The sequence below is a fragment of the Rattus norvegicus genome, chromosome 16 (assembly GCF_021556685.1).
Source record: "Rattus norvegicus strain SHRSP/BbbUtx chromosome 16, alternate assembly SHRSP_T2T, whole genome shotgun sequence".
Taxonomy (NCBI): domain Eukaryota; kingdom Metazoa; phylum Chordata; class Mammalia; order Rodentia; family Muridae; genus Rattus; species Rattus norvegicus.
In genome coordinates, this window is record NC_141549.1 from 77858467 (window position 1) to 77874645 (window position 16179).

Here is a 16179-nt window from a genome sequence, read left to right on the forward strand (position 1 = left end):
ACCAAGGATGAGTGAGAATTGTTGGTCAGGGAGCTCAAGGGACTCCTAAAGCAGTATGGGCTGTTGCTGCTGCCCTTGGCTGCCTCCAAGGGGTTGAAGGCACGTCCTTGTTGATGAAGACACCATGAACTTGAGACAAAATCTTGGAAAATCGTAGCTATATCTGAGCTTCCTCCTCCCTGAGAACTAGGTTTCAGAATACCAAAAAAGTGCTCTGCTGCTTTCGAAGAGGGAGGCAATCAGCCCTTTCCAGCTGTGATGCCTGTGGACCATAGCGATGACCAGCATGCCAAGGTACTCCCAAGAGTGCAGTAGTGGCACCCTGTCTTGGCAGTAACCAACAGCTGTCTAATTAAACTCATCAGGAGGGAAATCATACCTGGTACTGGAAACTTAGCCTACCCTAGGCCATCCTGGGCTAGTGAAGTTATGGACCTCAGGGGAAACCTCCTGCTGTCACTTTGCCATGACGGAATAATCCCTAACTACTTTCCAAATATTTATCCTCACACTCACAGAGACGTGCAGACCTCAAACCTGTCTTTTCAGACTTCAGAGAAGCTTGTCTTTTCAGCAAATGGAGATCCTCAGAGAAAATCACAATGGGTCAAAATATAGACAACACCTGACCATGGGGTATGCAGTCCCAACACAACCCCTGCACCCATGGTTCAGGGAACACCATGGAAGATGGGCAGGAGGCCTGTAGGACCAGGAAATCTTCTGTGAGATTGTATCTCCCAGAAAAGACAGGGAAGCCACAGCAGCGAAACCAGACCAGAACAATGAAAATGCTAATACATACACTAATGGAAGGGGAAATCTTAAAGGGCCCCACCCCTAGAGAAAGAACCACAGGCAACTAACAGTTGCAAAGAGAAGAATTAGTCTTCCCAGAGACAAGCCCCTTCAGCTGGTCAGCCCCGACATCTTATTCATATAAGCAACACTACACAGACTCAACAGGCTGTACTTATACATTATGTGTGTATATGTAGGTATGTGTATTCATATTTAACAATAATAAAGAAAATGAGGCCATCAATTTGGGACAGAGTAAGGGGGAAGCAGAAGGGGCTAGAGGGAGGAAAGCCAAGAGGGAAAATGATGTAATTATATTTCAATTAGAATGTCATTATTAAAGAGAAAACCAAACCATTTCCCACAAGTAGACTGGGGGTAAAATATACATCGCAACCTCTAGAAAAACTACTAAAAATATTTTAAAGTATAAATCATAAACTCACAGCATGGTTAAAGTAAATCATAAAAGTCTTCAATTAACTTACACAAATCAAAAAGAGAAAAACAAAACAAAGATCTAATGGAAGAAATATAACCCCAGAAAAGCAGATTTTAATCCAAACATAATAACACTAAACATAAATGATATAAATATGCCAACTAAAAAAACAGAGATTGTTAGGTCAGATTAAAAATTCGACGTGACCCAAGTGTATGTGTGCGTGTGTGGTGGGGGAGTTGTTGGGGTATAGGTGTGTGTGTGTGTGTATGTGTGTGTATATGTATCTTATATATGTATGTGTACATATATGTGTGTGCTGTTTGAAACCAAGGACTGTATTTATATAAACAACTATAAATATGTATAATACATAAAAACGTGTTGGCTAAAAGTAAAAGCGTAGAAGAAAATATGCCACGTGAACATTGAAAGAAAACGAGGGTCTATATTAACGAAAGACAAAACTGGCTGTAGAACCCGGGACATTCCCTGGCCACAGAGGAACAAATGAGTCAGTTCACCCTTAACAATCCTAAAGGCAGAGCCACGTATAAGCAAGAACTTCAAGATACACACAAAGCTCCCACAAATAGCTTTCTTCCCACCCTTGCAGTCACGGGGAACGCAACCCAGAGCCCCTGGCATGCTAGGTGACCGCTCTACCATGGAGCTATATCCTCCAGACAAAACACAGCTGACGGAGTCAAAGTTCTCTCGGAAGCAGGTGTGAAATCACCGCTACTCATTATAACTTATTTCTTACTGAAAAGTAATCTGAATTCCCCTCTATCGATATCCACCCAACCCCAGTATCTATCCGATCTTGGCAGCACTGCAACCCCTCTGTATACGAGCGTCTCTTCATCCATCGTGGGCAAACGCTCCTGACCCGGCCACAGGCCCACAGAGCACTACAAAAGCACAAGGAAAATTCGTAGGGCAGGTGTGTTCTCAGGGGAGCCAAGTAGTGAGTCATGGAATCTGAGTTCGTTAAGGTAATTAAGTCTGAGGACTTTTCACAAGAGTGTGCGCGTTATAAATGAGTATCACGGACCAACATCAACTGAGATGTGGTAATGCTATTCCATGCAGAGGTCCAACTGAACACAATATTGGTTCTGTGCCTCTCGGATCTCGCTGTGTAGTTCGTCCTGTGGAAAAACAATGACCGGGCTTTGTCTGCGAGGCTCTGGAACAGCTCATTCAGTGAGTGCCTCGTGCCTTTAAAGCTCTGGGAATCTCCCATGAAAGTCTCTCTGTGTTCCCCTCGTGTGATTCGTTTTTCTAAGGATCTACTGGGGATTCGATTACTGTACGACCTAATAGAAAATCAGATCAGCACACGGCTGACCTGTCCCTTTCTTGTGTTCATGTTTAATACCACGGAGTGGAGAGTGACGAAGGACAACAATCCTCATGTTTCTCTAGGCATGCCAACGGAAAGCCTGAGGTTGTCAAATTAGAATTTAAAAACAGGAACCCAGCTAGGCGCTGTTTAAAAAAATATGTTTAATGGTATGCACTCATTGATAAGTGGCTATTAGCCCAAATGCTTGAATTGCCCTAGATGCACAGAACAAATGAAACTCAAGAGGGATGACCAAAATGAGAATGCTTCACTCCTTCTTTAAAAGGGGAACAAGAATACCCTTGGCAGGGAATAGGGAGGCAAAGTTTAAAATAGAGGCAGAAGGAACACCCACTCAGAGCCTGCCCCACATGTGGCCCATACATATACAGCTACCCAATTAGACAAGATGGATGAAGCAAAGAAGTGCAGGCCGACAGGAACCGGATGTAGATCGCTCCTGAGAGACACACCCAGAATACAGCAAATACAGAGGCGAATGCCAGCAGCAAACCACTGAACTGAGAACGGGACCCCCGTTGAAGGAATCAGAGAAAGAACTGGAAGAGCTTGAAGGGGCTCCAGACCCCATATGAACAACAATGCCAAGCAACCAGAGCTTCCAGGGACTAAGCCACTACCCAAAGACTATACATGGACTGACCCTGGGCTCCAACCTCATAGGTAGCAATGAATATCCTAGTAAGAGCACCAGTGGAAGGGGAAGCCCTTGGTCCTGCCAAGACTGAACCCCCAGTGAACGGGATTGTTGGCGGGGAGGATGAGGAGGGGAACACCCATAGAGAAGGGGAGGGGGAGGGGCTAGGGGATGTTGGCCCGGAAACCGGGAAAGGGAATAACAATTGAAATGTAAATAAGAAATACTCAAGTTAATAAAGATAAAAAAATACAAAAAGTTTAAATATTTGTAAATATCATTTCTTTAAATACATAAATCATTTGTGAGATAAAACCAACAATTTTGATATAAATATTTATCCTAATGTATATATAATATATAATACATATATTTATAATATATATTATATATATATATATATATTAAAAGGTTGTGTTTGGGACTTAATGGGCCTGAATCCAAATCCATCCCCAGCACCCACATAAAAGCCAGGCATGGCAACCTCTACCTATAAATCTAGCACTGGCATTGGTGGAAGCAGGCAAATCCTGAGAGCAACCCCGTCAGCCATCCCAGCTGAAACTGAACTTCACGCTCAGTAAGAGATTCTAGTTCAAGAACAGGAAATAGGTGGAGAGTGAGAGAGGAAGTCTCTGGAAGGAGGCAGACCCAGGCACCTTCTAATAAAAACCACCAGCCCTCTCGCGTACGTGTGGCACACACTGACGTGACACACGTTGACGTCCACCATGCAGATGCCGCGCTGTTGTCCTTGAAAGCAAAGGTCTGGCTCCAACAAAAAGTAAATATTTAAACTAGTTTGTTTTGTTTGGTTTGGTTTTGGTTTTGGTTTTGGTTTTTTTTTGAGACAGGGGTTTTCTGTGTAGCCCTGGCTGTTCTGGAATTCACTCTATAGACCAGAGAAATTCAGAGATCCACCTACCTCTGCCTCCTGAGTGCTGGAATTAAAGGTGTGCACCGCCACCATCCAGATATTTTTTTTTAAAAAATTCTATTTCTCAATAGAGATAACCAAATAGGAATTAGCTTAGCTCAACTAAAGCCAGTGCTCGGATTTACCCAGAAAAAAAAATATTTAAATGCCTTATGCTTCAGATCCCTTGAAAATAGTAAACGACTTTGAGGAAAATTCTCTAAACTGAGAATTCATGAGAGATCTATAGTTCATAGATCCCACAGAAAGAGCAAGATGGCCGCTACTCCACATAGCTGTTCTTTGTGAATGAAGTTACTTCATTGGGTCTTTAGATGACCGTAGATACAGACATACTTAAAACAAACTCCTTTGCCTTTCCAACCACCCCGAGAGAAATCAATTCTGAACAAGCAAAATTCATCCGGCACGAGATAAGGAAGAAGCGTTCTTGTGTCTAAGACCATTTGGAGGACGGAAGTTGATGAGATACTGACAGTGTGCTCCAGGGACCAAGGTAACTCAACAAAACAACTTAGAAGAAAACCCCTCAGACTTGAGTGAGAACCAGGGAAGCCTGGGGAGAGCAGACAGGTTTTCTCCGCACAGAGCAAGACTCACTTCTGTTGAACAAATCATGCTCCCCCACCCTGCACCCCCAGCCATTGGACAGGTCCTCCTAAAGGGCCTCATAGTCCAGAGTGATGGAGGAAGTAAAACACGAGGATGGTTTCCAAGCTGAAAGCTTTTGGTTGTCTACTGTAGGGATTGGCGGTTCGGAAGGTGACACAGGGGAGTGGTAAAAGCTACCATCAGACTGTCTGCGTAACCTCTGCTTTTACCCTGTCTCCCAGGGCTGGGAACAGAGCTCAGGGCAGATGTTGTTGCTGAACCAGATCCCCAGGCCTCGCAGCTCTGTGCTCTGACTCTTCATTTAAACACCCTGAGCACAGCACTTCACCTCTCTGTGCCTTCACTTCCTCGGCTCTAAGACTGGCACTACGGTGAGCCTACGTTACGGGATTTTAAGGCCAGAACAGGTTAATATTCGCAAAAGGCATTGAGGACAATACCAGGGACAAAACAATCACTTAAAGACTGCAAGTCCCTTTTGGCAACATCCAAAATGTACTGTATAAACGCATTTTCAAAAACAAAGAGATCCAGTGACCAGTGACTCACAGCAGTGATGAGGTGGGTGGGGAATTATGGGTAAAGTGCTGCCTCCTGAGGCCCTCTCCCCAGATCCATGTGAAACCCTGGGGACTCACTTCTCAGGAGACACCTATCTCTTTTGTTTGTTTGTTTGAGATAGTATTTCTCACAGGGCTCGGAACATCTCAGTTAAGCTAGACTGTCTGACCAGTGAGGCCCAGGAATCCCTGTGTTTATGGCTCCAAGGTTTTCACCCTACAGACTAGTTAGTGTTCAGAGTACTGGAAGGAACTTTGCACATGACCGAAGGAGAAAGGTAAACACCAAAACAGCCACAAAACATTCCATCTACAATGCTGAGCCGCCTGCAAGATAAGACTAACCAACCAGTATCTTGTTCGATTTAAGATTCGTTCCATGAGACAGAAACCAGACTTGATGCTGTAACCAAGAACCTAAAACTAGACAGGCCAGGAAACCAGGGGCGGGGGGAGGAAGGGTTGTAGCAATAAAATGGCTCCAAATGACATTCTTCCGTGCTCACAGATCAATGCCTTGCTCAACCATCACCAGAGAAACTTCCTCCTGAAGCACATGGGAACAAACACAGAGACCCACAGCCAGACACTGTGCAGAGTGAGAGACCTTGGAACGCTCAGCCCTAAATGGGATGTCTCCAATCAAATCCCACCTCTCAGAGCTATGGAAGGATTGTAAGAGCCGGAGGACATAGAGGACCCAAGGAACACAGCGGGGCAGATGTACGTGTGAACTCTCAGAGACTGTGGCATCATGCACAGCCTGCACCAGTCTGCACCAGACGGGGTCCTACCTAGAGCTGAGAGGAGAAGCGGACATACGTCCTCATCCCTAACCCAGAAGCAATCTCCAACTGATAGCCACTTGCAAATAGAAAGTTGGTTTTCTCCTAGGGAGTCTCACGGGCCCCATGCCCCGCAGTAATGGCAACACAAAATGAACTCAGTGGCATGTTTGGAGGGTCTCTGTTTCATAATGTTAAGTTGGGGTATTATTTTTTTAACCAGACAGGTCCTTCGCATGGCTTTCGGTTTTATGATTTAATGGGATTCCTGTGTATGGGCATCTGTGCGTCTCTTAGTCTTTTTCTTTGACTCTCTCTTCTGTTTGTTTTTTCCTGTTCCAATTTGTTTGTTTTTGTTTTACATTGTGTTGTTGTTGTTGTTGTTGTTATTATTATTATTATTACTATTATTCCCTGGATGCATGTTTGTTTTCTAATGAGAGACAGAAAGGGTGTGGATCATGATGGGAGGGGAGCTGGGAAGGAACTGGGAGGAGTAGGAGAAGGGAAACCACAATCAGAACATATCATATGGAAAAAAAAATCTGTTTTCAATAAAAGACACTATAGCATCACCCACAAGGGTCGACGGCCATACTGAGAGAAGGGACTAAAAGCTGTAGGAGCCAGAAGTTAGGGACGACAGGAGGAAGACAGTGCCTTTTGGGTGTGGCATGACCTCTGCCCTCAGGAACCCACAGCAGCTGTGGCTATCAAGACAGGACCTCCACGGAGTGGAGAGGGCTCAGGAGCCTGCATCGCTAGCTGAAGGGCTACTGACAGTTGGTAGTGTTGGAGGGAAAGAGAAATCCTAGAGAGGTGATGTGAATCTGATTACCGAGATACATGAATGGTTTCCCCGGCCTCCAACCTATCACACAATCCATTTCCACAGACTCAACTAGCCTTCAAGAATACTGCATCTGTGCTGAACTTGTCCAGACTCTATTCTTGCTATTGCTCTGGAAACGGAGCGATATAACCACGACTTACACAGAATTGCACTGTAATGGTTTATAAGTAACCTAGGGATGACTTGAGGCATATGGGAAGTGGTCTGTTGGTTTTATATGAATACCATGCAACATTGGTATTTCTGGATCCCTGAACCAATCTCCCATAGAAACCGAAAGATGAATATGCTCTAAGTCCTCTAGAAAAAGGCAATAACACTGGTTGGTATTGTCTAAAGAATGCATAATCGTGAATACCACCATGGCTCACCTAGAACCTGTCCGTTTTGATTACATGAAGGCACCAATTTGATTTTTTTTAAATGCTAGGAAATCTCAATACCAACCTATATTTCTCTGAATTAGCATGCATCCCTTTGCAGAAAAATGGCTTTTCTTCAAAATTCCAAAGTTAAAGCAATACTTGTTCTTCCCCACATCAAACAAAGTGCAGTTAAACACCGATCTCCTCTCTCCCAGGGGCAGCCTGTTTTCAGCCATCTGGAAGGTCCTCTCCTCCGGGGCTTTGGGGGCTTCTTTGTAAACAGCCAGCACTCCTTGGACAAAGACACAAGGAGGTGGCAGTACCATCACCTCCAGGACAGACTCACACCTGACTTCCGGTGCCATCATCAATTTGTATCCGAACTTTTGGGCCAGGTCAATAGGTCCCGTCGAAGCAATGACTGAGTCTTGACCCAAAAGCCTCAGCATCACCGTAACGTAGGCTTCCACCCCTAGGGGTGCACAGCCAAACTCGACCCACTGGCCTTGAGTGAGTCTTGTCCTTTTGCTGGCTCGGATCTCCAGCGGCTGTCCCAAACTTGTTCTTGCCTCAGGAAGGCTGTCCTTGAAGATGACATCCACCAGCAGGTCTGGCTTGTCCACAGGAAACAGGCAGAGCGGTTGGGAGGTAAAAATACCCACTTGGAAGGTGCCTTCTGCCGCCTTGGCTGTCCTATTTAAATCGATGTGAAAGACGGGCCATTCGACCTTCAGAAAGGCACTTTTCTCCCAGAGGGGAACTCGTGTGCCATTGTCTGTCTCTTCTGGGATCATCACAAACCAGTAGTCACCAGCCTCCTTGAAGTAGAAGCATTCAAACTGGAGTGTTCCCTGGGCCTGGTTGGTCAGGAGGTACTTAGTGGTAAGAGTCCGGTTGGTGTTGGCCTCCCACAGCATGACAGTCACATTCCTCAGTGTCCCGTTGACGTCACCGAGGTAGTGGAAACCCACTGACACCGTTCGGTCGCTCAGCGCCACGTGGACTGGCTCTCGTAAGACGAGGTAGTCGGCTTCTCCAAGGACTGAAAGGAAATGGTCAGAATTGGATTTTAAAGGGTGCGTTTGAGTAGGACGATTAGTGATAGAATGAAAATAGCTTTTGTTTTTTTCGAGACACCAGAGAATGTGCAGCTGAGCCAAGGAGGTTATCAAATGACACGCAACCCCTAAGAGGTCAAGCACCCGGCTTGTTCATTCTAAGCGCTCTGGTCTCTCCTCACTCCTTATGCTTAAAATGGTGAGAGGTGGGAAGTACTCTGAATTCAAAGCGTTCACTGCCAACTGCGGTGAACGACGGTGAAGACAAAAGAATAATTGAAAACTCTCGGGCTTCATACTCAGGTCCTCACATTTTTTTTTTCCGGAGCTGGGGACCGAACCCAGGGCCTTGCGCTTGGTAGGCAAGCGCTCTACCACTGAGCTAAATCCCCAACCCCCCACATTTCTTACTTGAATGGTTTTCTGGTGTGTAGGTATTTGGGGAAAGAGACGACGGTTAGAGAATGTTTGCTCTAAATGGCTCAATTCAAACGGCTCGAGATGGTTTAAAACAGAAGACACTTAACCTCTCTTCAAAGTAATTATTGTCCAACATTCAAGATAAGCATTCAAAAAAAAATTTGTTTTTTACCAGTAGTAGAACCAGTGTTCTCCACTTGGATGAATAGGGAATTTTCAGGAGGATGAGAAAAGCTATTTATTTTTCGTTGGTCACTCATAATAGCACGAACATTTCCCAAATAACTAGGCATGTCCTTGGCAACTTCAATGACAGGACAGCAACCCGTACTGGCATCAGTAGGGCAGATGACTACTAATTTCCCAAGCGCCGTTCAGTTATGATCAACCGTATCTTTTAAAAGGAGACCCAGCAAAGCAACCGAAATGGTACAAAGAGGGCAGACACATAGAATCTTTGTTTCCTCTCTGGACAGGATCCAAATACATATCAAAGCAGGCAGACATTGGCAATGTAACAGTCGGCCGGACCATGGTGGGGTAAGACGTTATTCTGTAATGAGAGAACTTTCAGCATCCCCTTTTGGGTTGCAGAAACGTTTCACGACTGAAAGTGTATTATTCTTACCGTATATACCCGTCCACATATGGTATATATATTGCACGTGTCTAAAAAGGCTCGTGCATTATTGTTTCCATTTCCATTGTTAAACTCCCCTTCTCTGTGTCTAATCAATGCTTACTAGAATCAGCCCACAAATATATCAACACGAAGATCAGTCAGCCCCTCAGCGATGTCCCCCTGAGACTGGAATAAGATAAATAAAAGATTTGGATAGTTGGTCATCCTTACTTGAAAGTCATAACAGGATAGAGTTTGCTCTGTTTTGTCTGTGCATTTAGGGAAAGCAGAAAGTGAAGAATATTCCCTTGCACCTACAGACAGTGTGAGTCGAGGGAGGTAAGCACTAGTGACTGAAGAGACTCCCACACTTGTCACAGACTAGACAAGGAATTTAGAAACGAAAGAAATCTTAAAGATTTATTTTTCAAAAAAATGTTTAAGAGTGTGTTAGTGAAAGAGCAAGAAAGAGAGAGTGAGTATGTATATATGTATGCATGTATGTATGAACGTATGTATGTATGTATGCATGTATGTACAGGCCCCTAGAGAGGTCAGACACACTGGATACACCCCTGGAACTGGAGTTGCAGGTGGATTTGAGCCACTCAACACAGATTCGGGTAACGGAGCTCCAGCCTTCTTACTTGCTATAACCTGCTGAGCCATTTCTCCAGTCCCACTGAAGTCATTTTAATTGAAATTTGAGTGGGGCAGGGTGGTTCTCTAGTGCATCTTAAAATGAAGAGGCACATGTCGCTTCATTAATGTATCAATTACTGATTTTCTGTTGCTGTCATAAAAATACCATGACCCAAAACACCTTAGCGAGAGAACAGTTTATTTCAGCTTATTACCGAATAACTAATTCTGGTGTTTAGGTATGGGGGGGGGGAAATATACAACAGAGAAAGTTTGGCTTAAGTGGCATCATACAGACTGTTCTAGATTACTTAAAATGTAAGCTGCTTCACTCCTCTTCAAAGTTATCATCACCTGATATTCAAGATAAGCACTTTGGGAGTTTTTTGTTTTTGTTTTTGTTTTGTTTTTTTTGTTCTTTTTTTCCGGAGCTGGGGACCGAACCCAGGGCCTTGCACTTCCTAGGCAAGCGCTCTACCACTGAGCTAAATCCCCAGCCCCACTTCGGGAGTTTTAGCAGTAAAAGAACCACTGTTCTCTGCTGGGATGAAGAGAAGTTTTAGGTGGAGGAGAGAGGATGTTTATGTACTCTTCGTTGGTCACTCATAGTAGCATGGATATTTCTGAAATAACTAGGTAAGCCACAGTCCGTCACTGAGAGAATCAGGGCAGGAACACAACCCAGGAACCTGGAGGCAGGAGCTGAGGCAGTGGCCACGTTTACTGCTTGCTTCTTATGGCTTGCTCAGCCTGCTTTATCATATAACTCTGGACCAGCACTTACCCAGGTTTGGCACCACCCACAGTGGACTGGGTCCTCCCATATCAATCATTAATCAAGAAAATGATCTACAGGCTGGCCTATCGCCCAGTCTTATAAAGGCATTCTCTCAGTTGAAAGTCTCTCACACTGACACAGACTAACCAACATGGTTAACAAATAAGAGTGGGGTTGCTTCATTTTGAGCTAGTGTTTCATGGAGCAATCCTCCTGCCTCTGCATCCAAAATGCTAGGAACCCAGGCGTGCACCATGCCCAGTGACCCAAAGTATATTATAAATGACGGAGATTATCAATGAGTCTGATCAGATTCTGATTTAATCTGATTTAATTTTAAGCAGCACGCATGTCCAATTGACTAAAGGGAATAGAGAAGCAGTGGATGGGTCCCCATAGAAAACAGAAGGTGTGAACTAAAAAAAAAAAAAAAGAGAGAGAACTTGCCACTGTTCCCCAGAATTCCTGTTTCTATGGATGAGAAGACTCTCGTTCTGAAAGCTACAGTCTGGTCCTACTACATCCTAAAAACACACTAGAGTGTTTTGTTTTGTTTGCTTCTTCTGTTCCCTTATTTCTCCCACTTATTACAGAATTTAAAGTAACTGGTATATTCATAAAAACATGGGTATGCACACATGGGAGGATAAGCCAGAATGACAGACTTCATCTATATCCAGGAGATATAAAAGGGCAAAAAAAAAAAACCATTATGGAAATATTTTTTTTCCAGGCATGAAGGCATACACCTTTAACCCAATGATCAGGAAGTACATGCAGCACACTAGAGACCAGCCAGGGTTACATGGCAAGACTCTGTCTCCGAGAGAAAAGAGAATGGAGGGAAACCAAAGTTTAATAAGTTTGTTTCCATTTGCTTAATAGTAGCGAGTTTTTTTTTTTTGTTTGTTTTTTTATGAGTTAAATTGAAATTTGAATCAATTAGGTAAAATCCCCAGAGTACAGTAATTCCAGAGAGGCCAGGGTGCCAAGGCTGTGGCTTCGAGAGAGTTCAATTGATCCCCTCCACTTCTCCCACACAGGGGTCACCAACCTCCCACAGTGCCTTTGGTTCCCATGGATACCGGTGGCTGGATGTGTTCTCCGCCATACTCACCATAGTCACAGAGCACCACCAGCAAGAGATTTGAAAAGTCTTTCAACATGGGTTTCATTCTGATCGGGAAGAACCCAGGCCTGTAGTCTCCTCATGTCCTTTCTCACACCAAAATTGTGGGTTGTTTTTCCTTTCCAAAAGCACCTGAAATTAGAAACTCAGAACTGAAGAATCTATGACTCACAGAACCATAAAAACTACAAATGGCATTTTTTTTTTTTTTGTTCACAAATCCACAAAGGGAGGGACTGGATGGATGGATGGCTATAGTTTATTACTGCTCCTCCTAGAGGATCAGAAGTTGGCTTCTAGAGCCCAGGCTGGGCAGCTCACCATACCTACATGACTACAGCTCCTCTTCTGGCCTCTCAGGACATCTGCACACATGTGGCATACACTCAAGCAGACACCCGGAAAAAAACATTCATAAGTAATAAAAATAGTAATAACCACTTTTTTAAATGGAAAGGCCATTCTAAGAAGTCAACCTTTCTAGGAGTCATGAAAAGAAAGACAGGGGGCTGGCGAGATGGCTCAGCGGTTAAGAGCATTGACTGTTCCTCCAGAGATCCTGGGTTCAATTCCCAGCAACCACATGGTGGCTCACAACCATCTGTAATGGGATCTAAAGCCCTCTTCTGGTCTGTCTGAAGACAGCTACAATGTACTCATATACATTAAAAAACAGAACAAAACAAAACAAAAGACAGTGGAGACACTAACTTTCCTTGGAGCAAAGACCTATAATTACCTAGCCTAGAAGGGTCAAGCACACTCAATGCTAAGATTACCCCACAGAACACCTCCATTTTCTCCATGTTGCACCCGTGTAGCCCACCCTTTAGTGGCGAGTCTGTTACTTGCTTAATTGTATCAAAGCTAATAGCGAACCTGGGTTTCACACTTTCACACTGCTTATATGTCTGGCATTTCACACTGATCGATTTAATAAAAGTCTCCAAAATTTCATTGAAGATTGCACTATATATGCCCGAATCCTCTTTGCATGGCTCCCACATATGGGTTATTAACCTTTGCTTGCAAATCAGTGTATTTGTCTGGTTGCTTTGTTTCTTGATCCCTAAGAGCTATGTCCAAATGTTGAGATTCCTTAAAAATATATTCACCTGTCTGGGACTCAGCTCGGCTATGACCTGCTTCTCCCATACAGAGTACTCTTAGACCTGTCACTATCTGTCAGCCTAGGGCCTGGGTCCCACCTCCTAGCCCACTCCATATCCTTGGGACCCAGCCTCCTGCTGTATACCCAGGGTCCCCCTAGTTTCCTGCCACCCCTTTCATCCATCCCTCCCATTCCATCGTTATTCTTTGGATCCTGCAGAACTGCTCTCTCCTGGGGACTTATAACTGGCACACTTGATGGGACTCAAGCACCCCACTATGGTCACACTAGATGGGAATTCAGATTGGTGCAACAACCACCAAAGACTGGAGCAGCATCTGGAAAAAGGCAAGATCAGATATTGTGGTGGTTTGAATATGCTTGGCCCAAGGAGTGGCACTGTTGGAGGAAGTGTGTTACTGTGGGTGTGGACTTGGAGACCCTCCTCCTAGCTGCCTGGAAGCCAGTCTTCTGTTTGCCTTTGGAATAAGATGAAGAACTCTCAGCTCCTCCTGCACCAGGCCTGCCTGGATGCTGCCATGTTCCTGCCTTGATGATACTGGACCGAACCTCTGAACCTGTAAACCAGCCCCAATTAAATGTTGTCCTTATAAGAGTTGCCTTGGTCGGAGTTGGGGATTTAGCTCAGTGGTAGAGCACTTGCCTAGCAAGCGCAAGGCCCTGGGTTCTGTCCCCAGCTCCGAAAAAAAGAAAAGAAAAAAAAAAAAGAGTTGCCTTGGTCATGGTGTCTGTTCACAGTGGTCAAACCCTAACTAAAATAGATATCTACAACAAGAAACATTTCAAGCAGTGTATCTCCATAATAAAGGCAAAATGTTGTAATCTCATAGCTAGGATCTAACTAAACAGACAAAAACACAAAACATTTCTATAAAATAAGGGAAAAAAAGACAAAGCTGCCCACTTTCTCCATTCCTGTTTAATATTGTACTTGAAGTCTTAGCTGAGCTGCAAGACAACTGGAGGACCTCAAGTAAATACAAATAGGAAAGCAGGAAATCAAAGCATCTTTATTTAGTCTGATTCTATAAGTAAAAAACCCTAAAGATTCCACCAGAAAATTCCTACAACTGATAAACACATTCACAAAATTTACATACATGATATACATACATATATATATATGTTCTTAGTATATATCATATATGTTCTTAGTCAGGGTTACCATCACTACGAGAAACACCATGAGAACTCCATGAGCTGGAGAGGAAAGGCTTTATTTGGCTTTCACTTCCACATCATAGTCCATCATCAAAGGAAGTCAGGACAGGAACTCAAGCAGGGCAGGAACCTGGAGGCAGGAGCTGATGCAGAGACCACAGAGGGGTGCTGCTTCCTGATTTGCTCCTCATTGTTTACTCAGCCTGTTTCTTGTAGTACACAGGACCATGAGACCAGGGATGGTCCCACTCACAATGGACTCAGCCTTCTTCATCAACCACTAGTTAAGAAAATGCCTTACGGCAGGATCTTATGGAGGCATTTTCTCAATTGATGGTCCTTCCTTTCAGAGACCTGTAGCTGACATAAAACTAGCCAGTACACACACACACACACACACACACACACACACACACACACACACACACATACACACACACACACACACACACACACACACACACATGAAAATACACATACAAAGGACACACACTGAGAAAGAAATCCAGAAAACAATACCTTTCACAATGGCCCCCTCCCTCAAATGAAATATCTTGAGATAATGCTAACCAAGTAAGTAAAGGACTTGTATAGTAAAAACTTTAAGGGGGTTGGGGATTTAGCTCAGTGGTAGAGCGCTTGCCTAGCAAGCGCAAGGCCCTGGGTTCAGTCCCCAGCTCCGAAAAAAAAAAAAAAAAAAAAAAAAAAGAAAAAAAAAGAAAACTTTAAGATATTGAAGGAATACATTGACGATATCAGAAGATGAAAAGATCTCCCATGCTCATGGTAGTATTAATATAGTATTAATGTTGTAGAAATGGCCATCCTACCAGATTCAATGCAATCATTAAAATTCCAACACAATCCTTCATGAAAATTGAAAAAAATAAATCTTAAAGTTTATGTGGAAACACAGAGAGAGAGAGAGAGAGAGAGAGAGAGAGAGAGAGAGAGAGAGAGAGAGAGACAGAGACAGAGACAAAGACAGAGACAGAGACAGAGGGAGAGAGACGGGGAGATGGAGAGAGAGAGAGGAACCAAACACCTAAACAAACCACCACCACCAACAACAACAAACAACTAGGATAGCTAAAACAACCCTGAATAAAAAAAGAACTGCTAGAAACATCACCACTCCTGATCCAAATCTATCACTGATCTGTAGTAATAGTAATCACCACGTTATTGGCATAAAATAGGCATGTTTGTCAATGAATCAAATAAAAGATCTAGATATAAGTCCACACATGCATGGACACCTGATTTTTGTTAAAGAAGCTAGAAACATACACTGGGAAAAAAGGCAGCATCTTCAACCAATGGCGCTGGTCATACTGGTCAGCTGCATGTAGAAGAAAGCCAATAGATCCGTATCTATTACTCTACACAAAACTCAACTCGAAATGGACCAAGGACCTCAACGGAAGACCAGAAACCCACATCTGAGAGAAGCAAAAGGAAGGATAGGCTTGGGCTCACCGGCCAAAGAAAGGGCTGTCTGAGTAGCACCAATGCTTTCTTCTCTTATTAATGTTTTTTCCCATATTTTCTTTTGGCCATGTTTTCACTGCCTCAACTCTTCCCAGATCCTCCCTACTCACTCACTCATCTTTTCTCTTCTTTGAAAAAAACAAAAAAACAAAACAAAAAGAAAAACAAACACACAGGAGACCAAAAAATGCCAAAGCAAAGCAAAATCAAACAAAAGTCCACATAAATACCATTGAGTTTATTTTGTGTTGGCCAACAAGATTTGACCAGATTTGGCAGAAGATGTGTAGTTGGGCATTATCGTCTTGGTTATTATTTAGTGAGTCCATTTACAGTCCTCTCATTTATGTTTATATTTGGGAAGCTTCTGTTGTGTTAGTTT

General features: G+C 43.7%; 2 protein-coding genes and 1 long non-coding RNA gene across 3 annotated transcripts in view; 2 read left to right on the top strand and 1 right to left on the bottom strand.

Moving 5' to 3' along the window:
- Erich1 (glutamate-rich 1) overlaps window positions 1-16179 on the top strand; it is a gene marked incomplete at its 5' end in the record, with an annotated part of 52793804 nt that overhangs the window by 46987907 nt on the left and 5789718 nt on the right.
- The window catches only part of Thsd1 (thrombospondin type 1 domain containing 1), a 31155-nt gene that overhangs the window by 8965 nt on the left and 6011 nt on the right, over window positions 1-16179 (bottom strand). For both annotated transcript variants that reach the window (NM_001108878.1, XM_087588865.1), the window contains 2 exon segments: window positions 7447-8406; window positions 12002-12145. In NM_001108878.1, coding sequence (NP_001102348.1) covers window positions 7447-8406; window positions 12002-12059 — 1018 coding nt within the window. In that variant the 5' untranslated portion in view covers window positions 12060-12145.
- On the top strand, window positions 3900-6720 carry LOC148000623 (uncharacterized). The gene is made up of 4 exons (XR_015640450.1): window positions 3900-4036; window positions 4565-4685; window positions 5023-5172; window positions 5870-6720. It is a non-coding gene; the product is annotated as an uncharacterized LOC148000623 (long non-coding RNA).